The sequence below is a fragment of the Ammospiza caudacuta genome, chromosome 2 (assembly GCF_027887145.1).
Source record: "Ammospiza caudacuta isolate bAmmCau1 chromosome 2, bAmmCau1.pri, whole genome shotgun sequence".
Taxonomy (NCBI): Eukaryota; Metazoa; Chordata; class Aves; order Passeriformes; family Passerellidae; genus Ammospiza; species Ammospiza caudacuta.
Genome location: NC_080594.1, coordinates 30,013,326 through 30,039,935, shown reverse-complemented (window position 1 = coordinate 30,039,935; position 26,610 = coordinate 30,013,326). Strand labels below are relative to the sequence as shown.

Genomic DNA, 26,610 nt, shown 5'->3' with positions numbered 1-26,610 from the left:
GAAAACAGGCTGAGAGGGTTGGGGCTGTTCAGCCTGTAGAAGGCTCCAGGGAGATCCTAGGGCAGCTTACCAGCACCTGAAGGAGGTTGTAATAGATCTGGAGAGGGACTTTTTATAAGGGCATGTATGATAGGACAAGGGGGAATGGATTTAAGCTGAAAGAGGTTAGGTTTAGATTAGATGTTAAAAAGAAATTCTTCATTGTGCAAGTGGTTAGATACTTGAACAGGCAGCCCAGAGAAACTGGATGCCTCGTTCCTGGAAATGTCCAAGGCTGGGTTGGATGGGGCTCTGAGCAACCTGGTAATGGGAGATTCCCCTGCCCATGGCAGAGGTTGGACCTAGGTGATCTCAAAGGTCCCTGCTGACCCAAACCATTCCATGATTCTGTGATTTTTGCACCTACTGGGGGAAGAAGGACTGGGCTTTGTGGTAATTAGGTTGTCCCTGCCCTGAATTTGTCTAGCTGGATCTGGTGCTTGGGAACTCTGAAACTGGATGCCCATGAGGTGGTAGTGTAGCCTTTTGAAATTTGCTGAAAGTGTGCCATTTTAAATTCATGGCGTTCACCTGGCATATGAAATAATTTCTTTCTGCACCTTTCTTTTTTTGGAAATTTCTATTCCTTTTCAGTGTGACTAAGTTGTGAATCTAATCTTAGTGCTGTGTCTCTGCTTTTAAATCTGTCATTAAAAACACACATTGTTATGCAAATAGTTACTAAAACTTGCTTTTCTCTGTACTTTTTCTTTTGGGGCAATTTAGGCTAGAAATGAATGTGAAGTTTTCCTAATCTTTTCATTTTAGTGCTCTGATACCATTTTACTGAAGGTAATGGTTTCTTGAAAAATGGGACCATGTTTGAAAGGCACCAATGCTGACTAAGGAAAAAACCCTCAAGCACAAAGTCTGATAGCCTGTTTTATCAAACTTGGAACACTAATTCTTCAACAGCTTATAGTAAATTTGTACTTTGACATAGCTTGCTTTCCCTTTCCAAGTGTATGATAGGTTGTTTGTATCTAGCAAAGGTCAGCTGGTGAAATTATGCTGCAGCTTGGGGAAGAATGTGCTGTTGCATTTTAATATGAAGATATATATTTGGGGAAGCTTGAATTGCTTTTATATATAAAATTATGAAGGAGCGTTGAAGCATTCTTAAATGTCAGGCTATCATCTGAAATTTGGTAGGGTATTTATTATTTTAGTTTTATCCTAGACCTGGTATTCACGTGTGATGGTTTCTTAGCTATAGCAATAGCTAATAAATTTTGTTATCTGCTCATGACAAACTTAGCATACCAGGGGGTGGGGAACCCAACGTGGATATGGGGAGAAAAGCTTATTGTGTGTGCACAAGGTAAGGTGTGTAAGTTCCAATTTGAACTTCACTACTGGAGTGAATTTCCTCTCCCATTCCCCCAGCCCCAGAGGAGGAGGTGCCCAACCTCTGAATTCAGCAGGGGATGCTTATGCTTTTGAAAGCTTAGTTATTTGGGAGCTCATTATTAAGAAATTGTACTTCTTGAAAATTTAATTCTGCTGGCTAAATAATCATCTGCAGGCTAATTCCACTTGCCAGTTCCACTCTGCCTTTACTCCCTCATCAGTCTCCACCCATCATTTCCCTTTTTGTCTCTTCTAATTTGAACCTTGTCTCTCAGGTCTGAGGGAGTAATTTGGGTTGAAATAAAAGCCCCACACGACTTATAACATCAGGCTTTTTCATGTCATGTAGCAATAGGCCTGAGACAAAGAAAAAATAAACATTGGAAGCAGTACTTACCTGTTCCCTAAATAAATAAAATTTTTTTTGATGGTGAGGAGAAATTTTTGTTTTGCAAGTCCTTTGGAATCTGTTTGCATGAAACATCTGCTACATCGTATGTAAGAAGAGAAGGCCAAGAGTAATAAAACATTTCATTAATGTTTAATAACATAGTGATTAGCAACCCAGCAAATGTCTTATGCCTGTGGGAGATTGGAACTTAGTTGATTAGTCGATTAATCGCAACCTGTTCTGGTTACAATTGCAGGTGTAAGGTTCTGTGGATGTTGCAGACTCCCTGAGGACTGATGTTAAAAGCATTTTTATGCTTACTTTCTTTGTAGTTAAAGAGTTAAAAATCAAAACATGAGGAAAAATCTCACTGCTATTTCTATGAAAGAAAAAGGATTTTTACTGTAAGAGTGTTTTAACAGAGACCCTCTGTGCTTCCACTGAAAAAGAATGGCTATTATTATCTCTGAAAGCATAGGGCTGCCTTTTACAGAATACTTTTCCTTTCAGTTCTTCTTCTACTACACTTTATTTCAGTCTTATAATGGACTTGAGCAATGTCTCCAAATTTCAGACTTAATTCTGGTTTTCTAACTTTTTTCTTGGGTACACTACAATTCCTCCTGCACCTGGCCCTGCTGCTGGCAGAGCACAGCAGATGCTATAGAACAGAAGTGTAGAACTGAGCTGTTTATCAGGTCACAGTGTTTGAAACAACCACTTAAAAATTATTCAGTTAATTTCAGGTTGTGGTCTAGAAGTGACACGATGCTGGAAATCAGTTTGTCTTCCAAGTTTAGTCTCAAGCTTCCCAAGCTGGAAGGAATTTAGAGATGGTATTAAGTCCCTGAGAGGCTCTTAAACTCCACTTCCATTCAAAGAGGCAATAGTGAGCTAATGAATTCATCTTCACTGTTCAATTAACTGCTGAGATACAGAAAGAAAAGGAAAGAAAAGTCAGATTTTTTTTTTCTTCTCTTCTCCCAGGAGAGATCAAGGCTTGTTTTATCTCTTAAGAACACAAATAAGCCATTTCTGTTTCCAGTTATAGGAAACTATGTGTAATAGCTGTATGAAGATCAACTTGTCTGCTTAAGGACTGTTCTGTGTTGGAAAGAGCAGCCTGGTAATGACATAATATGGCACTTGCCATTACTGACTATCTAGGGGAAGAGTTAGGAACTGGGGAGCATGTGGTCTCTTCCTGAGAGGGATGTATTGCCTGAGCTTATTGGGAGCAGTAATAGAGTAGAAGGAATCAATAGGGTGAAAAGAAGGTGTGTGTTAGTAGCTCAGATTTTCATCTAGTACACCTGTCAGCTCACTCATTACTGCCTGGTTGTGGCTCAAATCTGTCTAGTTCTGAAGGGGCAAATGAAAACTAGCCCACCTCTGTGGTAGCTGTGTGATTTTTTTTTTTTTTTTTTGTTTCATTCATTACTCTAGATCTTTAGTTGAAAGCATATTTTTGACTCCTGCAGCCCCTGCCCACACTTTAATTTCAGTGGAGCTGTTAATAACCAGGCTTTGCAGGTTGGGAGTGTGCTGTTGGCCCCACCTATGCTTGCCTGGAGCCTGTGCCTTCAGCTTGCCCTGGCCTGGCTCCAGCTCAGCCCAGCACGCTCTGCCCACTGGCTTCTTCAGGCCGGTCCTGCCTGCTGCTGCCGCTGACACTTCTGGCCCTGCTCTGCAGGCCTGCCAAGGCTGAAGGTCGCTGTGCTCAGTAATAAATTCTGGACAGAATACAGCTGACGCGGGCGTTCTGTGCCTGTGCCTGCTTCTGGGTGTTTGCAGGCCGGCGGATCAGGAACGCTTTGCGGTGCGGCCGTGCTGAGCGCCTCTGTCTGCTGCTTCAGGATTTCATTAGCAGAGTTTAGGGGATGAAAAACAGCAAAAAGTGCAGCAACATTGTGGATCTTGATAGCAAGATGTAGCTGGGCTTGGAGCCTTTGGTTCCTTCTGGTTATGCAGCAAAACACAGCATGATGCAACCACAATGTGCCGAGTTGCACAGAAGTGCACACACAAGCATTTTGTATCTTGGACCCCCTGGCAGCTTCCTCTGCTCATGCCCCTTGTGTGGCACGGTGCACATGCACTTGTTGTTCTCATGTTGTATAGGTACTTGGGTTTTTCCTTTGGGATTCCTGTGAATGGCAAGCAGGAAGAGATGTAAGGAAGGGGTGGAGGGTGAGGGTATTTAAAGCAGCAATTCTATATTTGAACTGTAAACTGCTGATGGCTATCACCAATTTTTTGTTTGTTTTTCTTAGTTTTGTGTCTTTGTTTTTTGTTTTCCTTAGGGAATCTCATAACGTCAGCAGTATATACATTGGTAGTTGATCTACATTTCTAGGACTTCCTGGGTCATAAATTTGAAGTGTTTCTACAATTGCTAACCCTCAAAACTGCTTCTGTGCATGTATTACACATTGGTAGAGGTTGCAGCAGGACAGGGTATGTGGACTTTCTGACCTGCTGGGCTCAAAGTATTTACCAGTCATTGATGGGACAGCAGGAACTGGGTGGTGGTGCTGTGTCATTACAGCTCTTGGTATGTCATAGATGCAGATATTTAATAGATAGTATTTGTTTGTTGGCATTGTCCCCTGTTTTTGGATTAAAGGTCATGATTGCGTGAGTTTGAGACTAATAGGTGTGCTAAAAATGGAGACCACCCCAAATTAGATCTGCTGGTGCTGTAAATATGCCATGACTGACAGGAGGGGCAGACTGAGGCTTTGTCCTCATCCACACCTCAAATGTAAATGAGGAAAACTGTGATCCCTGTTGACATTTATCTCTGCATTCAGTTGCTTGCCTAAAAAATGGACTTAACATGGGTGGGTAGCTATTGATGACCAGCATGGACACATTCCCAGCCCAGGCTTCTGTAGTTACACTTCTGCACTACTTTTGCCTCCAAGTACTGATGTGTTTGTGATATAACGGGGCAAGATGGATGTAGGAGTTGGCCTTTATTCTGTAAAAAGCCTGAATTATCATATATCTGGTAAAGTCAGTTCAGTGAGAGTAGTTTCTATAATACTTGTGCTGACAGCAGGACAGTGTTAAAAGCACTTTGGTGATTGATGGAGTTTGAAATCCATCTTTGGAGGAATGGGTCAGGCAACTTCAGGAGGTTTTAGAGAAGATGCAGTACAGCTTGTATTTTGTGGACTGACTACTAAGCTTAGGACAAACCACATACACTAGGATTGGAGCTTCAGTAACAATATTAGTGAAAATGTGCTAAATATGCTGGGGTTTGTGATCCCAGGTTACCCCTTGGTAACCTGCAAGGTGGTATTTAAATGGCATTCTCTGTGATCTTGAGTCTCTTTAATTCAGTAAGTTTTGCAAAGCTTCGTTTAGGAGGGGTGGCTTCATTGTTGTGCAAGCAGCTGTTTCTGCAAGGCATCAAGCAAAGTTGGCTAGGATCACACTGAAAATCCTCTCAGCATATGTCTGCTTCCCTGTGCTTGGAGTCCAGCCTTTTTCTTGTGGTGGGAGGGGGTCAGAATAAAGAGGTTTTTTGCTGCTGGATAAAAAATGCTTCGAATCTCTCAGTGTTTCAGCCTGAGCTTGTTGTCAGGGCAGGCTCAGCAGTGCAGCAGGTGAAGGTGAGTGGATGTGATGAGTCATTTGGGCTGTAGAAGTGGGAAGAAGCAAGCCCTGCTGGCTCATCACTGTCTTCATGCCTCCTGCTGGAAGCTGGTTTCTTCCCCGGTTTGCCCATGGCTTTCTTTTCATGCTCTTCATTGTGGAAAAACCTTTATGAAGGATAAGAAATGTGGTTAAATGGAGAAGATTATGTTGGAAGCAGGGAAAAGGAGGAAACAGTAATCATGACCTATACAAGAGCAGGAATAGTGTGTATACTGTGAAATTTGTATCTACCTGTACTACTTCCATCTATCTGTAATGCCACAGTTCTTGCAGTTATGCTCCATTTTCCATTTTTTAAATCTGATAGAACACAAGGTATTGAGCTTCATCATCTGAAGGTATTACACCAAGAATAAAAACAATTACTTTAAAAAGTGCAAAAATAAGCATTAACCTTAGTTGCCGTTCCTATTTGATTTAAGCTGGAAGTCTGATGCTAAAGGTACTTGTTGAATTAGACTGGTAGCTTATCCTGCCTTTCCATCTAAAAGATATCTTCTCTAAAAGTTCAAGACTTACATAATTTCATCTGTTTGAAATAACCAGATCATGTCCTTGGTGTGACAGAAAGCAAAAATATAAATTCCTAATTTCTCCCATTTCATCTGCTCTGAACATAGTCCTCAAAGAACCTTGCTGAGACTTTAAAAAGGTGATTCAGAAGGAAAACAAGAATCAAAACCCCTCATGTCCTTCACCTAAGGAAATGGAGGCACTCTGTTCCAAACTGGATCCAGGTTATATTTCTCCACTTCATTGGGTGCATATTGACAATGTCATGCTGACATGAGCTGTACAAAACCTTTCAACTTCATTTGCTCTAGTGCAGTTCAGGAACTTGCAAGTCCATAAAGCCTCATCTCTGATGAGCCAGTCATTTTATCCCCTGCTGTAAGAAGGGGAGGGAGAAGGGGATGGGGAGGGTGTGAGGCAGGGAGAAGCAAAGAATCAGACTAAGAGTCATGAATGCAAACTGGTTTAGCTCTGGAAATCCCTGGATGGGGAGGAAAGGGAGTGTATGTGGCCGGGAGTGACAGTTATCCTCTTTTGTAATAGCAGATTACAGTAGTAATACAGGCAGGAATGACCTTGCTTTGGTGGTATCACATGCAGCATTAGTACAGCTCTGAGGGATTGGGAATGTAACCTAGGAGAGAAGGCACGAATCTTCCTGCATGAACTTTATTGGCTGTGCTTTGAAGTTCTAAATCTGATGTCTTGGCAATCTTTAACCAAATCTTTAACCTTGATGACCAACCAGTTTTCTTCAATTTAATGAACAGATAAGAGGCAGTCTGGTCTAGGAAAGTTGTCTTCCTAAGTGATGAACAGGGTTTTGTCACATGGCATCTGTTTTAGTGGTTAGTGAAGGGCTTAAATGCACTGATCATAGAGCAGTCTGCATCAGCAGCCTTTGCCTTCTGGATAAAGAAATCTATTTTAGATAAAGAAATTAAGCTGCAGAAACTTTGCTGAGTAATCTGTTCATAGTCCCATTGGTTTGCGGCTCCTCAAAGGAACATGTGCCACAGCAGCACGTTTTGGTGGCAGCAGGTGTCTGCTGGGTCCTCTGCTGTTTCCAGGCTGGTGCTGAAGGGTATTGCTTTCTGCAGTGCTTAGCAGGCCTGGTGCACTCGTTCAGTTAGAAAACTCAACCCTTTCCTTCATGTTGAATGGCTGGGAGAACAGGCAAGTATAACAACTTCCTCCTCTTTGAGTCTTTGACTTTGCATCCATGTTTCTTGGAAAACAAATGATGAGTTAAGGATAAGCATGAGCCTTAGGTTTTAATGTACCCTGTATTTTGAATGTGCACTGTCAGCCTTTCTCATCAGCATGTTTTGAAATTATTTTAGTTTGCATTATCTTTAGACGTGCATTTTGTCTCCTGCACTTGGTGCATGACATCTGTCACTGTTCATTTCACTAAAGGTTCCCTGGTTATAATCTGATATTTCCTCTCCATGCAATTCTGCACTGGTATTTAATAGCCCGCATCTTAATGTGAAAAGGTTGTTACTTATTTAAGATGTATACAGGGAAGTATACAGTAAAGTGAGACTACTTGAAACATTCATCTGAGAAAAAAGTAATTCTTGAACATGAACATCAGTAGCTGTTCACCTGCCATATCCAATTTGAGCTTTGCAATTGTTCAAGTATTTCCAGTTTTAACTCCACCAGGGAGTGGTGATTAGAAATCAGTTTGGTTTTAAGATAGCTGAGGTGACTGTTTGGCTAAGATTGCAGTTTAGATATGTTTCCTTCTGCCTAGTCACAGGGTGCAAGATATAGGTTACTGTGTAACTGGTTTATGACTTATCCCTGATATTAGCACCTCTTGAAACGCTCTTTGTGCAGCTGCAGCAGATGGTCAGGATGAGAGCCGAAGGAGAGGGATCAAAGTGGAAGGCATCACAGTAGGCAGAAACTGCGCTTGTACTCGGATGAGATACTAGAGTATAAATATAACTTCAGCCTAGCATTAGAATAACTTCTGCTGATTTCTTTTTTCCAGTGTATCCAATCAGCACGTACACCCTCTCTAAAGAACACGAAGCAATAACCTGACTTGGAGTATGTATGGGTATTTTAAGAAGCTAGTAGAGATATTACCAAAATAATATTTGCACATTAATGCTTAATGTATTTATGTTTCTTCCAGTAAATCCATGAGATAAAAGCTATTACTCCCATCTCACAGTCAGTTGAAGAAAGGGAAAAATAAATGACTTGCCATATGTTGGGCTATGAAATGCTGGTGGAATTAGGTTGAAGTGAACCTGCAGTGTTAGGTTTAGTCCTATAGTAAAATGCTGTAAAAGGCAACATGAGAAATTGATTTTCTGTCATAATAGGTGATTCTGTAATCAGTGGGATCTCAACTCATCCTTGCTTTCACTCATTGATTGAAATCTGCCCCATGTTGTAAGGTCCAGGGAGATGGCCAGCAGTGGTTTGGACCAGAAAGAGGAGGGAATTCTGTTGATCTGAAGTTCAAATTGTGCTATGCAGCACAGTAATCCCAGCCATGACTGCCAAAATTAACTTTTTAAAGATGGATTTAATAAAGAATGAGTAAGTGGAGAATATGTGAGCTCCTGTTCCTACCAGGATAATGCTTTACTCTGTGAGATGTGAGGCATATTGACAAGGTGATGTGGTGAAGCCTATACTCCTTTTTCACAAATTCACACCATAAGATTTCAGGAGCTACATGAAAACCTCTCTCCTTGCTTTCTCTTACTTTCTCTCCTCACCTTGCAGTATAGAACAGGCCTGTGGTGGTATGTACTGAATGGTCTTAGGCTTTAATCAGCTCAGAGGCCAGGCAGGCTCAGGGAGGGACTTGCTTTCTCCTTAACCACTGGCTGGGTAATTGCCACCTGATAAGTGTGTGAGATGGCACTCGTGTTTGTAAAGAGCTGCCTAATTCTGAAGTATTTTTTCAGTCAGCGGGTGGCAGGGCTGATAGGATTAATGATGCTGCATCTTATGTAGCACCTCTTTTTAAGGCTACATGGCTTAGAGGAATTAAAAGCAGAGTTTGTAGGCATGTTCACATTAGAAGCTCTGAGTGGTTCTTGTGGAGTTCCTTAATAATTAATTGTAGTGACAGACACCGTATGTGACCCTTTGATAACACAGCATCTGAAATCATTGTTTTGACAGCAGCACTGCACAAAGTGGGTGTTAGCTTTGTGCATTTAAGTGTGAAAATGTGTGGTGGCTAGAGTTCTCTTCCCAAATATTTCTGAACTTGGCCATAGTTAATGATGCCAGTAAAGAACAGTGAATTAGTCTAGTGTATTAGTTCTTGCTCTTTTAGGATATATGATTAGCAATCCCACGGTCAAAGTCAGAAATGGAATGCCTTCTATTTTTGTAGCTGCAGATTGCGTATTAATTGAGAAGGGAAAAACAGCGATGTGTAAATGTGACTAGAGGAAAGAAGTATTGTAGCAACAGCTGTGGAATGAAGTGTGACAAACATAGCTGTGCTAATTTTACTTGCTTGTTTTTACTCCTACCTGCAATTCAAAACTTCATTTGTTTTTTTCTGCTGGGCTGCAAGATCATTCATTTGTTCAGGCATTATTTATGCAATGGATGTGGCAGTAAGTTTCCCAGTTTCTTACGTGTCATGAACTGATTTTACTTTAACAGCTTTTTCAGGTTGATATAAAATAGGAAAATAATGCTATTATTCTGTTTGTCTAAACTGGTTTAAGCTTGGTTGAACAAAAGTGGAAATTGAGTTACCTCATCAATTTCAGGTGCTTTATGTGGTATTGCAAAAAGAATGGCAGAGGAAAGGATCTTTGATTACAAACCTCTCTTGCACTGTAGAGGCATATAGGTGAAAATTTTGTTTGCTTTGACAATGTCTGCATTGTTTTTACAGTATTCAAATGGGATAGGCTTCCTATCCTTTTGGTTGATATATTGTAGTATCATAAGATCGGAGGAAAAAAAAGAAAAGTTAATGTCTTCTTGCCTTTTACCACTGACCCTTTGATAATGCAAATAGGTAATTCTTAGGAAAGCAAATAGGAGTTACTTGATGAATTTTTGGATGTTTATTTTAGAGAGAAAATGTAGTCGAAGGTGGCAATATTCTCAATAATAAAGCAATTGCAATAAATACTAATAAACATGTGAAAGCTGTTGCATTTCCAACTTACTTGTTCTTTGGTTTGTCAACTTCTGTATCTGTATGTTAAAATGTTCATGATGGTACCTTACCTTTTCCACAGAAAGTTTTTCTAATTGTTTGCTTTTCTCTTGTTTCAGAACAGAGAGCTCCAGATTATGAGAAAGTTGGATCATTGTAACATTGTCCGATTGCGTTATTTCTTCTACTCTAGTGGAGAGAAGGTAAGAACAAAAATCAAAGGGATGCATCCTGGTAACTGTCTGGGGGTATAACTGGACTGTGTGAATGTATGGAGGCAGAAATGTGAAGATATCAGACATTTACTACTGAGCAAACTCTGAAATGGTGCCCAGCAGGTCATACTGGAGCAGATGTTTTTCAGTATAGAAGTGTGTGGTCCATAAGGAGTAGTGTTACACTAAAAATACAGCAAGGCTGCCATAGATTTGCATGTGCACTGCCTCTTTCTTAATCTAGTGGATCACAGCTGGGCTTTGTGTTCTAGCACTACCTTTCTATCTGTGCAGATATATGTGTTTTCTAGGATTCAGTGTTAAGCACTTTAGATTTAAAGGATTTATTGACTTTTCCCAAAACCAGTCTTTGTATGCTTCTGCCTCCCTTCCTTGTGCATCTGTTCCAGGTGCAGGCTGAGTTTCAGAGCCTGAGGAAGGAGGAATGTATGATCATGTGATTGTATCAATTGTCAGAATGTTTGCTCCAGAAGAAAGAGCAAATAGCTGGATTTAATAACTCTCAAGAAGTAGATACTGACATTTGTTTTCGTTCAGTCCAGGTTTAAAAGTTCCTGAGTTTTTTTAAGAAGGTGTTACAGGGTTTAGTTTTAATGTGAAATTATAATGTATTCCTTATCTAAGTATGTATCAGTATTTTACAAATCACAGGAGAATTCAGGATGAAATGGACTTCAGGATGGCATCTGATCCAACTTTATCCTTCAAGCAGGATCATCCACAGAGTAAAAGCAAAGTCATTGTGGTCTATGTGGGAGTTAATGAAAGCTGTGAGGTTGGGAAATGTGCCAGATGACCTTCTGAATTTTCTCTGATCTTTCTATATATCAAATATTTATATAATTTATAGAAATGCTGCCATTTTTTTCATTTTTAAGGCAGATCGCATCCTTAGCTGTCTTCAGATGGTGATACACTTGTCCACAGAGCTATAAAGGGCTGTGTATGAGAGCTGATAGCTACTGGCAGGTTGTTAGCTGCAGGTTCATGAAGTGGGTCAGCAGACTGGGAGAGACAGCCCACCCCTTTCATGGTCTTTGGAGCCAGAAATGGAGCTGATGTCTCCAGGATAAGTTGCTCTTGTCTTGTGCTGTGCACAGGGGGATAATTGGAGGAGATCTGCTGTTACCTGAGAGGTGTTTTGTGGGGGACCTGGCCCTGTATCTTGCCTGTGCCTATAGAGAGCCTGCAAAACCACAGCATTCAAGAAGAAATATAATTTAGGGGTTTAATTTTTTTTATCAACCTTCCCTTTCCTTCCTCACTCTTGGATGGTGCTAACAAGTATTTTCAGCTATATATGTTTTGTTGGTAGTGCAGTGTTGTTTTTTTAAGCTGTATTTTGTTTGTAAACAGAAATGCTTCAAGCAGCATGAGTACAAAAAGGAAAATGCTGTGAAGGAGGGCTTGGGTTTGGGATTTTTTGTTGGTGGCTTGGTTGTGATTTTTAAAACAGCTTGTAACTTGAGTGAAGTAGCATTTCCTGGACAGATGAGACAGCTGCCTTATCTAATGGCTTTCAAAAACCTCCTGCAAACAGTGGAATGTTAAACTGCTCAGAACACTGTCCCAGGAGCTTTTGTGTAACAGCAACTTGAGAAAAACTCTGTTGGAAATCTTTACAAGAAATTGAGCTTGAGACTGGATTTTCCATTCTGCTGTTTCAACTCCTTGTGGCTGATTTTTGGCAGCACTAATGTAGCTTTTAAAAATGTCTCTATCCATGGCCAATGAATCTTGATGCTTCAGTGAGCATGTTACTTTCATGTTACTTTCTGCTCCTTGGTCTTCATGCCTCTGCTCTGTGCCTTTGAAATCCCCACTGCTTCCCTGTTGCAAAATAGGGCAAATGGGAAGCAGCCTCTGGAGCCAGCACACGCCCAGCAGAACATCAGCCGTGTAATGCTGCAGTTCAGGTTGCAAGGTCTCTTGCAGTTCGGTACAAAATGACACATAATTGGTTGCAAGTATTTCCATGTAGGTGGCAGCATGTGAAGGTAACTCTGGGATGGCGTGCGTGACTCCTGCCCATTCTTGCAGCTCTCAGGAAACACCTGCAGGAGAAGCTGTAGCAAACACAAGCTGAGTGTTGCACAGCAGCTTGCCCCAGCTTTTCCTGCTTGGACTCTGGGGTATGACAGGTTGCTGTTCTTGCCTTGTAGCAGACTGGCTCTCTGCTAGGAGGAAAGGGGCTGGAGTTTGTTTGGGAAAAGCTCTAGACAGAAGCAGGTTGGTGTTCTCAAGCTGATGTGGGAAGGAAGGAGAACGTTTCTTATCATGCTTCTGTCAGTTTTGGGAAGCAATAGCATCTTTTCCTTCATATTTCGCTGATAATCACACTGTCTGTGGGGTGGAAAAGGAGAAAAGTGTAATGTCCCATCTGGTAACCAGGAAACTGTTAAAAAAATGTTTAGGAAGCAGTTGCAGATACAGATGGTATGTCCCTACAGGTTTATATAAACTGATTATTGAAGGCAAGTCCAATGGGAAGAGTAATATAAAAATGCAAGAATTGTATAGCAGAAAATGTGGTGGTGTAGTGATGAGTCGGGCTTGCAGTTATTGACAGTCTTTGTGAAGAACTTGATGATCCTCTGCCATTAATTTGTGTTTGTGATAATTAACTCACGTCTAGCAGCAATGGGAAAGTCTCAGAGATAACTCCTATACTGCTGCTGTCATTAATTAAATTTTGATACTTATATATATCAAGCATTCTTTTGCATAAATGTTTTTATGCCACTGTGTACTCCATCTGTTCATGTTGCTTGGACTTCTCCCTTCTTCCCTGCTGCTTGACACCAGCATCCCTAAGCCCAGAGACTTCTTTTTCTGGATGGGTTTGGGTTTTTTTTGTTTGCTGGTTTGGTTTTTCTGTTTGTTTTGTGAGGACTTTTTTTGTTTTTGTTGTTATTGTTTTTCTTTGGTTGGGTTGAGTTTTTTGTTGTTGTTGGGGTTTTTTTGTGGGGGTGTTTTCAAGAAGCTTAAATCTGACTTAATTTAGATATACTTCAAAGGATTTCTCTAGATCTAGTCAGACTGACCCTCTTTGAAAGCCATGAGCCTAACAATCACTTCAGTTCATTTCAATTGCTAGGTATTTTTAGACACTGAGGAACCTTAAAACTGGCTTCATTCTAGCAAAACAGGAGGTTTCCTTCTTGATTGGAAAACTGGAAAAGTATCAAATTGAAAAACAAGTCTAAAAACCACTTGCTGGTTTTTTGCAACCATTCTTTAGCTGTGTCCAAGTCGTAGCAGTAGTTTGTAGAGATTTGGAGCTCTCCATTAGCTGTTTGTGCAGGCTATGTGGAACTGGTTGAAGGGTTTGAGCTTCCTATCTTTTCTTTTTTCTTGTGATGAGCTCTCCTTTTTATGTCTCCCATTTCCTTAAACTTCTTTCCTTCTTTTGACAAAAGCCATCAAGCCTTAGCAGCATGAAAAATCTTGCATCAGACATGGCTTTGACTGATTTCTTCTCTTTTCTTTTCAGTGACTGGGTGACTCCCTCTTGCCTGAGCATCTTTGAATTTATATTGCCTTTATATAGCAAAGTGTACGTGTGTGTATATATATATACACATGCACACATATTTATACCTTTATGTATATATATAGATATAAAAAGTTGTTCTGAGTACTAAGTATTAATTATGTTTGACTAATAATTTCTAGCCTAAAAGCTCAGGGAAGGTACATAATTTATATTAAGATGACAGTTGACAGGCTTGGCATTCAGGTTGCCTCTATAAGCTCTTTCCTCCTCCATTCATTCTTTTTGAAAGTTTACAGACATTTGTCAGACCTGTTGGATAACCAGTTTTTTCAAAAGCCGTTTCCTTAATGAATTTGTCAGAGTAGATTCTGACTTTTTCTTCTTTTGAGGCTGTATGAGATATCTGATAGCAGGGCACTGACTTCCATAGCTGCAATGTGCTTTTCAGTAATCTAAAATGTGTAATTATATCTGGTGGAATGAGCCAGAGGGAAAGAAAGTACAACCAAATAATGGGTTGAATGGTGTATGAAAGTGTCTTCTTCTGAAAGTAGTCACAAGATTTTTCCATGCTGTATTTCTGTGTTTTATAGTTTTCTAGGTAATTCTTAGAGAAAATGAGCAGGATTTTAGGACTAGCCAGCTCCACTATTTGATAGCTTTGGTATTATGCCTTAGGATAAGATCTTGAACAAGATGCCTGGTTTTTCTGTCAGCTTTCCACTGCACATCAGACAGTATTAGGAAGGCATATATTTCAGGGTTGATTTTTGCTAAATTTCCTTAATTTCAGGAACTGCTTTACATTTAGCATGATACAAAAATGTAGGTCTTGATTTACTTTTGTGGAGGGGCTAGTCTTGCCACTTGTTCTTTCTAGCCTAATTCTGCTTGGAACCTTTCAAGCCATATTCCAAGGCAGGGCAAGCATGAATATAGGAAATTGTTCCTCTGACTCCTTTGCTAGGAGTATTCCCTGATGTTTTATAGAATGACCTAACTTCTTAAATCAGTGGCTGTCAAGTAAAATTACTCAGCTGTGTAAAACCTGAAATGAGTTCCTAATTCTGCCTTTTTTATCCCTCTCTATTTCTGGTTAGATCTTTGTGGCATATCATAACTGTCAGTTTTTCTTGTATGGATACTTTAGAGTGTTGAATAGACTGATTGATCCATACCTTTGTCCAAAAGAGGATGAAAAGTTACTGAAGTGATTTGTTTCTGCATCAAATCAAAGTAAATACAATTTTTGTTGAGTAATTGCACCTGTGGTTGTGTCCTTTAGTTTTTCCTTCTTAAGGTGGCTTAGTATTCAGAGGAGTCAAAGCAAAAATGTAAGCACAGAGAGATCACAAACAGGCAATATGCTGACACTTTTTTGGAGGCTGAGCTGGCCCTTCTGCATGCTCTAATTGATGTCAGGTCTTATTTAGCCTTAGCTATAAGGGCATGTAGCCAAAAGTCCATGAAGACTCAGGATGGAAATTTACTCCCATAGACTTAGGCTGAAGTTTATTTTAAACATGCAGGAGATAGATGTTGAGCTGCATCTATAAGCTTCTGTGCACCATCTCATGGGCTTTGGCAGCACTGGATTAAATGGCAATGAAGTCTGGAAGAAGGGGGCAACTGTCTGATTTGCAAGTTAAATCCCTGTTATATCCTCCCCCTTCAGAGAGGCATGAACATCACCATTATTTCTTGCAGGAGTGTTCTGATGAATCCTCATGTAAGAACCATGCATTCTGTTCCTGTTAAAATGGGAGCTATTTGGTTTCTTAATTGAACTTAAAAGAAAAAATAAAAAGAAGTTACTGCATAAAAAGGGCAATTACCAGAGCCTTGAGCCCAGTTTTGCTCTGATAGTCTATGTGGATGTTTTTCACCAGCCTAGTAATGTGCTGAAGGGCCATCACTAGAGATGAATTTAGTAACTACCATTCATCCAGTCCCTGGCAGATCTTGTGTGTTGTCAACAAAGAAGCAATTAATGCCAATTATGAGGAGTTTTGTGATGTTGGTATCTCTGTAGTCCTTGCCTGAGGCCTGCCAAGCTCATTTCAAAAAGGGCACCAGTCACTGTATAATGATTATCAGTTACTGCTGTTGGGATTCACAACAGGCTGGGAATTTCCTTCGTTGTAGTTATGAGCAGTTTCTGGTTTTGAGTGGGTTTTGTTATTAGAAATAGCAGTTTTGTCTGCCTCTGGTAGGGCTTCACAAGAGTGGAGTAGGCAGCAGTGGCTAGATCCTTAGTGTGGGAGGTGCATGCAGTGAAAATAGGAAGCTCAGATTTCTCTTTAGGCCAGTGAGCCATCCAGTGCATCTGGTTGGTCGCTCTTCTGTTCTGGAGTCATTCCTCTGCCAGCTCTAGCTCCTGCTCTCATCTTCCCAGTGTTGGATGGCCATTAGGAAGGCAACTTGTGTTTGTCCTGAGGCAGACATGTAGTTTGAACCATTATTGTATATTGTCTTGTCTAGCTTTTTGTCATGGATGTATCCTGATTCAGAAATTCATACTCGCTCTGGAAGGTAGTGAACAGTCAAGAAAACAGGTGGATCTCCAAAGGCTCTGCTTTTTATTTCATCACGAGGTGTGCAGGACAGTCCAGTGATTCAAACATCATCTGTTCATTTTCATCTTCCAGCAGACCTATGGCAACAGCTTATGGCACAGTGAGCCCCTGTTTGGGAGCTGGGGTTCAAGCATCCCCAGATCACTTATGTCAGAGAGGATAGCTCAGTCCTGCCTTTTAGGTGTTGGGCAGATGTTTCCAACTTCATAGAAATTCTCCTTGGAAGTACGTCTGTAAGCTTAAGGAATTCACAGGGCATAAAATAAACAACAATCATCAGGGATTCCCAAATTATTTTAATGTGTCACCTTTTCCTTTACAGTAGCTGCTCTTTAGATGGGAAGACAGGTCAGAAAATGTCTTTTTTTTATTCTGATAAAGAATGTCTTAGTGCATCACCTAAGAACCTCTACTCTTTCAGTGATCAAAGGTAGATAATATAAACCAGCTGGCTTCAAACAAGACCCAAGAAAGTTCTTAAATACCAATTTCTTAAATACTAATTTTATTGGGAGGGTTGACTTCTGGCCTTATGCTGCCATCACAGCTTACCCACTTGGCAGTTCATACCTACCTAACATGACTGTGTTTTGCTGAAGAGTGATGAACATTACAGAGCAGTTTGCTAAGTTTTGACAAGTAGACATAGGAACAGAACTTTTGGTACAGATCTCAGTTCTCAAACTCAGTCATGAAGAGCGAGGGATTAGAAAAGAAGATACTTTGCCCAATATTTGCAGTAGTATTAGAAAATATTGGTGTCTTTATGAACACTGAAGTTGAGTCTTCAACTGTTCTTACACCCCTGCATTTATCTGTGTGAAACTGCAACTGTATCTCTGGGTTTACATTCCCTTTTCTTTGGTGGCAGCCAAAGCTCTGGTTTGAAGTAGATGTTGTTGTAAACTGCAAGTAAAAAACAGGCACACGTGGCCACTGGATGTCACCATTCCTTCATACAAATAAGGTCAGCTAGCAAATATTTTGCGTTTTCAAATATTTCTTGAGTATCACGTCTACTCAGTAGTTAGAGCATGAAGGCAGCAAATTTTTGCTTTGTCTCTGAAAGTGTATCCAAAGTCTTTGTATCCTTAATGTACAATGTCAGCCCTCAAGATAAGGAGGGTGGGTCTCTCATGGTGCTTGATAAAGGAGTGTGAAGTGTGTGCTGGTTGTGGCTTTAAGAAAAATAAAATAACATTTTTCTGAATCTAGGGCAAAAACTGTGACTTTTGTGTATAGTCTAAATCTAGATGCCTGCATCAGGGTGAAGGGCATATTTTATCTCATGTTGACACTCCAGTGTTCAAATAATGCACTCTCAAAAAAGACATAGTCTGCATGAAATGCTGAAAGGCATTTTCTTGCTTTCAACTCAAAGGTAAATCCCTCAGGTGCTTTCTGACAGAACCCTTGCATTGCTGCACCCTGTCACTAACTGCTCCGTGCAGCACCTACCTCTGAAACATCAGTGGGGTGCTGTCATATCCTAAATAAAAAATCCTCCTGGATAAGCTGATTGGTTTATTTACCTCATGCAGCCCTTATACTGAAGCCTTGGGGTAATTTTAATAATGAGAAGTACATTTTGGAGGCATATTACTTAATTTTAGGTGCATTGCTTGTCTGTGTGCATTTAGCCTGAGTAGGCATATGAAGTGAGTTTCCTCAGAGTGCAATTCCACATTTATTTCTCCTAATGCAAATTAGCTTAAGAAACTCCTGTGTTTTTCATGTCCTCTCAGTTATGCTCATACAGCTGATCAGGTGGAGTCCATCAAAAACAAGCAAAAACCCCTCCCAAACCACACCAGAACCACTGTCACACTGTTACTGATTTGCCAGGAGATGAAAACTGAAATGAGCATGTTCACCGCTTTTCCCAAATGCTGAGCATTAAATATGGTCACCCTAAAGAAAGAGCACCCAGAATAGTTTCTTAACCTTTTTACCCTATTACTTGATGTTCAGAGAAGTTTTCCTTCAATTCCACATAGGCCTTGACAGTTCAGGAGTACTTCCAATGTCTTACTAGATGCTGGCATATTATCAGAGTAAGAATTTTCCTTTTGCTGTTAGTTTGGTGTTTGGCATATATGACCTCCCTGGCTTCTATCATCATGGTGGTAAATAGGGGAAATAGTTGGACTGTGACTGGCTTAATGTTGGTTGCTACTTTATATGTGCATGTTGTAAATGTAGTGTGTCTGATAAATGAAAACAAAAGCTTGTAGGAACCACTTTGGATCAATTTGAGGTTTGTCGAGGTAGGAGATGATCACAGAAAAGCAATATTTTAACTATCGCTGCAAGGAACAATCTAGAAAAGTGAATCTTTGAATTCAATAGCCATTGCTTTATTTTAATTCAATAGCTGTTTCTTTATATTGGCCTCAAGCACAACTGGAGGATGCTTTAAACAGATTACTTCTGTGGACTGAAAGAGACAAGAGTTTTAAAATGGAGTTGGACACCTCCAGCCTTTCCTTTTTCAGTAAGGCAGTGTTTTCAATTTTACTCAGTCCTCAGCCACATTGTGTGTAATACCCATGTACTTTCATCCTGTTTTGTCTCCAATTTCTGGCACAAGAAAAAGAATGAAGTTGCTAAAATGTTTTGGCTCTCGTGTCCTAGTCTTTCTCATGCCTCTTATTATGGTACAGGTTGCACGAGTATTTACTTGCATTAAGTATTTCCCACCAAAGTGAAGCAGTGCCTGAATTGGTGCTTCTTGAGAGGTGCAGAGCAATTTGATGGCAAAGCACTGATTATTTTGCTATGGCTCGTTTTGGAGCAGTGTTTGTCAACTGAGGATTCATCTGCCAAGTGACAAAAAGAAGCTTGTAGCACTTGATGCTGGTACATGAGCTGCATTGCTGAAGTCAAAATCCTAATGAAATACTTTTGATTCTGGGTTTCAGGATCTGCTATTCTGCCCTTCCCCTTATTTATTTTTAACTGTACATGGTCATAATCTTAGCAGCAAGCACAGGAGAATAAAAATACACTTGATCTGCAACAGAAGGCTAGTAAGCCCAAGGTCTTTAAGGAGAAGTGAGTTATTTAATCACATCTTGTGTTTGCTTTCTGTATTTCGTATGCTGCAGCTTCTCTGTTCTTTTCTGTTCTCTGTAGGTAATTTCAGACATGCTTGTGACAGTCAGGTTACCTTGTTTTGTTCCCAGACCAGCAGTTTTGAAACAGCAGTATGGAAACAAGTCACTTGTGGAATATGTGGTGAGGTTCCCTGTAATGGAAAGATAAGCCTTGATCGTCCCAGTTGATCCTTGAGCAGTTGCCCTCATTTGGCAAGCTCTTCAAGCTAACCCTGTTTTCTACTGCAATACATCTGGGTCACTGGAAAAATATGTGTTTAGGAGGAATGCATGAGGTAGGCAAACCAGGTTACATCATGCTCAGAGCTTGTCAGGCCATGACTGCTTCCTAGCTCGTCCTGAATCTTGTTCAGGGGAATCCAGGTAACTTGGATATTATTTTCATCCAATTCATGCTCGCTGAGAAGGATCAGGGGTCGTGTAAAATCTTTCCTGTATGTTTATCAGACCAGTGCCAGATGACATCAGGAGGATGCCACTCAAAACACCTGAATAGTCTTTAATTCATTATAGCAGTCATTAAGAGAACCTCTGGAGTCAGTTGTGTGTGGCAGGGGTGGAGTATGCCAGCACTTACATAGCCTATGGGATAAGTCTTGCATTTATAACTGCATATTGGAGTTCTGGGTCCCTCAAGTGGTACATCAAAACTTGATAGTTGATGAGGGGGGGAAAGGTGTTCTTGTGCCTTTATGTTCTGTGTGATACACATTTACACAGGAGCAGCACCACACAAAATCCACGCTGTTTGTTCCGGTACTGCGGGATGGCATCAAAACTCAGAAGAGAAGCCTTCATCTCTAAAGATGCAAATGCCTCCAGGATTTTTGTGCTTGTGTCATGATACTGAATTGGTCCATTTTTAATAGCATGTAAAATTAGAAATAAAAATGGAGGCGCTGAAAGCAAAGCAAAGATGATATGAACTAGAGAGTAGTTCTGTAGTTCTAAAAACTCTCTGCTGTGAAGTAACGTAGACAGGGTTTATTGATCATATGTTTTACTGTTTTACATGTGTCCTTTTGTTTGTATTATGAGAGGATTATAAAATCACTATAATTTCATTTTTACTAATTTTCTTCCTCTAATCTCTCATGTAAATCTTTTTGATACATGAAACATGAATACTTGGATCAAAGTCACCAACCTCAGTAACAGTACTCGGTGAAGTGATTTGTCACCACTAAGACTTTCCCATCCTCTGAGAGGCAGACATTTAGCATATTCATCAGGTTGTACCTACACTGAAGCAAACAGCATTCATATTCATGTGACTGTTTTCTCTCATGGTTTACAGATTGCCTTACCAGCATAAGCTAACTTAGAATTTTTTAGGACATTTATTTTTGGTATTTTATAACTAAACCTTGAAAGCTCTGACCTAAGAAGAGGCGGTGGATGAATTTTATTGGCTTGAAGTGAGAGTCAGGGAAAGAAGAACTTTCCTTGCTGCAGGAAAAGTGCTAAAATACAAGTGGTTTTGGTTTTTTTTTCCCTTGCATATATTTGCACGTCTGTGGAGTTCCAGAGCTGTCTGGTATTTCCTCTGCACTGCTGGTAGTTGTCCCTTCTCATCCATTTCAAAAATTTTCTTCTCCCCAGGTTGGTCCCTAGAAGCCTTCCCGTTGTTCCCAGTTCCTGGGATGGCACTGGGAGAAGCACCAGCATAGGCAGGGTCTTGGAGGCCACTCCTTGTCTATGTTTGAGAAGTATGATAAGACCAGATAGATACAAGTTGGTGGGCCATTGTAATTTGCTTGATACTGTGCTATTGCCACTGTCATTTAAGCAATGATATTAAGAAAAGAGCTTTTTTTGTAGGGAAGAATGACATAGGCAGGGCCATACAAGGTGACTTGGTCTATTAGGAGGTATTGGTAAGAGCTATTAAAATGTCCTGAAAATACAAGCCTTTATTGTCAAATAAGGGCAAGCAGAGATCTTGAATTCTGAGCCTTGAAAACACACAAAGCCAGCAGTTCTCTGCATATGTATTCAAGGTGTGTATTTCTCTGTGTGTTAGCATGTACCAGACTGCTGCTCTTTGCTGTGGCAGGACAGCAGAGCCCTGTGACAGAGGCACACCTCACTCTGTGCTGTAAGTGCTGGGTCAAGTCACAGTAGAGTAGTATTAAATTGCTGTAGCTAGATGAGGTTTAGGTTCAGGTGTTAAGATGTAGATAGCCAGTGGATCTTCTGACAAGGGCCTCCAGTTGAAGACCTGAGAGCTCTGTGCTGTTTCCATCTGTATAAATTCTCTATGTATTATCTTTCTCTGTAGAAAGTTCTAGGTGATAAAATAACAGGTACAGGAGAGATTACTTCTGGTTACTTCACTAGCTCTCAAAATCATTTTTTATGCTGAATTAATGGATTTTACCCATTCCCCACCATTAGATGTATTCACAATTCTGGTAGGATTTGCACTGAAGACTGCATTAAAATATCAGAAGTCTCTTTAAGACCTGTTTCACTGCTGAAAATTCTCAGCTTTGCAGTTAGGCACTATATGATTATAGTACTTTGTCATTTAAGTCCTCTTTGTTCCTTCTTTCCTTTGCTAATGTATAATAAGGTACTTTATTATGTAACAAAGTACCTTATTATAAGGCTACTTTTGTTGTTTCTCTGTGTTATGTTCACATGAACTTCTAACTTAATCCTAGATATTAAAAATTATACTTGAGACTTTGGTTTTGGCTTGTTCTCTTTTGTAATGAATAAGTTCATATGTTAAAGTTGGAAATAACTGGGACATAGAAATACCTGCAAACAGAATGGTTACAAATTTTAACAAATGGTTAATGTGTGTTAATCTCTTAATAGCTGGGAATTCAGTAAGATCAAAGTAACATTTCTAAAAGATGAAGGTTGTTTGAACTTTTTTTGATGTGTTGTTGTTGGGGGCTGAATTTTGAGCTTTTAAATTTGCACTTCTTGGGTTTTGGCAGGTAAGGGACTAATGAGTTAATAGGCTGTTTTAACTTATTATGCAGATGTTACCTTGAAATACTCTCCTAATGAAAATATTGACTGGGCAGAACAATTATATCCTTGTCTCCATTTATAATCAGAAAATATCTTACATAGGAGACCAGAACAATAACGTGATCTTAAACATAAGTTTGACAAAAGTATGAATGCACAAGTGCAAAGCCTAAATAGTTCCATGGTAAAGATGGGACTTTAAATGTCCACAGCTTTCTCATCTTTTAGGTTGCTTTTAACACTTTGATTGTACTTCATGCCTCAAATCTAGTGCTGATTTGTTTTTCTTCTTTATTCTCTTTCAGAAAGATGAGGTGTACCTCAACTTGGTGCTGGACTATGTTCCTGAAACAGTATACAGAGTTGCCAGACATTATAGTCGGGCCAAACAGACACTCCCTATGATTTATGTCAAGGTAGGTAACTGACAGATGTGGTTAGGTGAAGCAAGATCGTACAGAAATACACTGTGGATACTCTTTTCTGACATAACAGTAAATTTTCAGAAATTTTTAGAAGCAAATAGATCTTGAGGCAAGGAAAAAATTTAGAATTACTTGTTGTTATTGTGAAGGAAGAATAGAGGGTTGAGACTTAAACACTCCCAATTTCTGACCTTACAGAAATCTTGGAGTGGGTTGGGGATACAGAGTGTGGGGGGAGTGTTTTGTTTTTGATGCAGCTTGGACGGAGGCTGAGACCGGCCAGATTAGCAGCTTTCAGTTTCCTGAGATGGTGAAGACATAATAGAACAAAGGTCAGGAACTGAAAGAGGATGTCAGGAGGATGTTCTCTAATCTGTTATCTTCCCCTTTTCCTGGCATATGAGTAAGAGTTCATGTGCTTTTGTTGTGGTCATGAAAGCACATTTTTGTTTCTCCTTGAAGCTCATTGGCTTATGTCTTCAAAAGCTACATGGGGTAAGGTGCTTGTATGCACATTGTAGTTTCAAAAACTTATTCAAGTTGTATACATCTTTTACACAGGAGTTAAAGTAAATAAAATTTCTCATTTGCTGTCCAACATGGGACCCATCTGCGGCCTCATAGTTCTGTTTCCTATATTGTGGTGAGCACAATCCACACACTAGTAAATGATGTTTTCACATGGCATTAACTTGTTAACATGGCACACAGGTAATATTTAATGGAAATTACCAACAAAATTCCCTGATGCATATTGATTTCTCCAGATACCTCCTTAAAAGTGTAATGCTTAATGTGAGGGCTGGCTTAAGAAAAAACTTCATTTTGGTTGAAAGAAGATGAAAGTTTCAAAGGTGAAAGCTACAAATAGTAATTATTTCAATAATGAAGTTTTGTGCCATAACTACATGCATAAATTGTAAATGGCATGTCTCTGAAATAGGCATTATGTTTACCTGATTTTTAAGAAAGGACAGAAATTTATCATCCAGCAGACTTCAAGGTCTCACTTTGGTCTGTTGGTGGAACATCATGTCCTCAGATTATATGCTCCCCAAAATCTGTAGGCTTGGCTTTTGATAACTTGTTTATATATCTTTTGTTAGTGTTCTTGCCCTAATTGTTCTCGTTGTGGGAACTTGAGAAAATTGTTCTTCCTTACACTTTCAGAGAAAAATCTGCTTCAACTCTTTCATCTTGCAGGATGCCTGGGACTTCCTGTTCCAGGTAGTCTGGAAAGCTATTCTTATTTTTCTGGCAAGGCTTTTATATAATCCTGTATTTAAAAAGATCATGTTGCCTTAATGTCATTAAAGATTTTGCAATTTTCCAGGCATCTTGGCTACACAAAGGTCAGATCATACCTATTTGTTCACTTCTAATGGATAACTAGGCAGGAGAGAGCTGCTTTTCCCTGAGTAACAAAGAAACTTAAAGCTGCACAGAAGCTGCTCTAGTAATCTTCTGGTTAATTTTTATGTGTAATTTCTAACCTGCTGTAAGGAGTCCTTGGAAATTTTGGGTTTGCTTTGTGGAGATGAAAGGCATACTTTATAAATCCCACATGTGTTAACTTGACCCCTCAAGTTAGAGCAGTCTTTTGCATTATTTTGCAATACACTTGCACAATACATACTTGAGGGACTAGAACAGGCAACTCGGAAAAAATGTTTGTTTGCTTTTCTTTGTGCAGAGTTGTGGTTTTCAGAAACAACTATGAAAACCAGAGGCCTAGAGCCAAAATTCAAGCAATTCTCTTCCCTCTCCTACTTTCCTGCCAAATAAACAACAAAAAACAAGGGGGAGGGACAGTGTGACAACAAAGATAATAGTGAAAGAGAGGCAAACATGACCTGATATCAATATCAAGTAATTGCAGTTGATTATATAGACCATTAAAGGTGAACTGTGGAAAAATGTGCTTGTGAAAGAAAAGTGTGGAGTTGCATCCCTGGTATAGTGTCCTGCCTGTGACTTGATTTTTGTTTGTGGGGACACAACAAAAATAAAAAATAATCTGGCAGCCTTTTGTCAACCTTAAAACAGGGCTTTCTATGCCTTTATGACTGTAAACATCCTTAATTGTATCCAGCAGCTTTTCATTAGCCATAGCAAAAAGTGTGTATCTCCAGAAGCTGGACATCCTCCCCCTGCCCTGTAAGCTTCCTGTGAAGTTTTTGGCTTCATAATACCTCCTCTTGCTGTGTTCTTCCTTGCTAAGGGGTTAGCCAGCCCTGGAAAGTAGGCAGAGAAAACTCTCCCTCAGCATACTTGTTTGTTGTGCCTTGCATAAACTTATTTTGAACAGTTGGTTTTATTTGCCTTCTGTTTTCATCCAGAGATTTGAAATTAAAATGACTCTGTCCCCTCAGCAAGAAACACTAGGAGATTCACTTCAGTGACAGGCTGAGACACTACCCTTGTCTTTGGGCTATATTTAATATAGCTTCACTAACTAAAAGGTTTTCTTTTGCATTTTGTGGGGTGGTTTTTTTGGTTGTTTGTTTGTTTGGGGTTTTTTTAATAACCTGGAATACTTCACTGCTGTAAGAGGCTTATTTGTAGAACAAACTGAAACTTTTTTGTGTATGCTTTTTATGATTGCCATTATTTACAAATGTTTGAAAACTGGCACAATTATTTCTTTGGAATTATGCTAATTATACTATCTGAAAGGACACATGAAAAGATTTGGACCACATGTGTCTGTATGTAGCAAAGGGCGTGTGGGGAAGGTATGCAAATGCCTGGCCCACATTCATAGCTCTAATAGGCATTCAGTATGGTCTTTTTCTCAGTGATTTTGTTTTTCTTCTAATAAGGGTTTGTGCTAAACTGATTGATTGTTTACCCTGATTTGACTGCTATTTCTGTGTTCCAGTTGTACATGTATCAGCTGTTCCGGAGTTTAGCCTATATCCATTCCTTTGGGATCTGCCACCGGGATATAAAACCACAGAACCTCTTGCTGGACCCTGATACAGCTGTTCTAAAACTCTGTGACTTTGGAAGGTAAGTGCATTTGTGGCCTGAAATCTGGTGAAGAGGTCTTCCTTCAAAGTGAACCTTGATGCAACTTTGCCAAGAAATTCTCAGTGTCCCTTAGAAGGTTTTTATTTGTAGCTTAAAAGAGGAATTACTGCTATTCTATTTGCCCCCAAAGTGAGTTCAAAGGAGTGGCAGGGAAGAGCTGGAAAAGGGTATTAAGAGAGAGGGAATTAAACTTCACGCCTCTTGTTTTTGTAGGTATTAGAAAATGAAATAAATATACCATGACATAGGGAAAATACTGCAGCATGGAAAACCAGAACCAGTTATTGCAGTGAAGTGTGTTTGGGCAAGCGAGGACAGGCGTGGTGGCATTGTAACTTAAAAAGGATGATGTTACACTAGTCAGTCTACTTGCACTTAAACAATTCACTTAATGTTGCAAATATCATAGAGGCTCAAAATCAGAAGCAGCACTTGCAGTTGAAGCTCTTGGATAGTGGATATCTATGTTCTAGTTTCCAAAGGCACATTTATTTTCAATATCCACTCAGAATCACCTTTAGAGTCCAGCCTCTACCTTAGAACTGATACAGAAATTGTTGCAATCTGCAGTGAGGCAGGACATAGATTTCTCTCTGAGAAAGTTCAGTCTTTAGAT

The 26,610-nt window shown here is 39.9% G+C and overlaps 1 protein-coding gene across 2 annotated transcripts in view; it reads left to right on the top strand.

Annotated features, from left to right (window-relative positions):
* GSK3B (glycogen synthase kinase 3 beta) overlaps window positions 1-26,610 on the top strand; it is a 149,808-nt gene that overhangs the window by 70,436 nt on the left and 52,762 nt on the right. For both annotated transcript variants that reach the window (XM_058822208.1, XM_058822217.1), the window contains exons 3-5: window positions 10,244-10,327; window positions 22,842-22,952; window positions 25,843-25,973. In XM_058822208.1, the coding sequence (XP_058678191.1) occupies window positions 10,244-10,327; window positions 22,842-22,952; window positions 25,843-25,973 (326 nt within the window). The remainder of the gene's footprint in view (window positions 1-10,243; window positions 10,328-22,841; window positions 22,953-25,842; window positions 25,974-26,610) is intronic.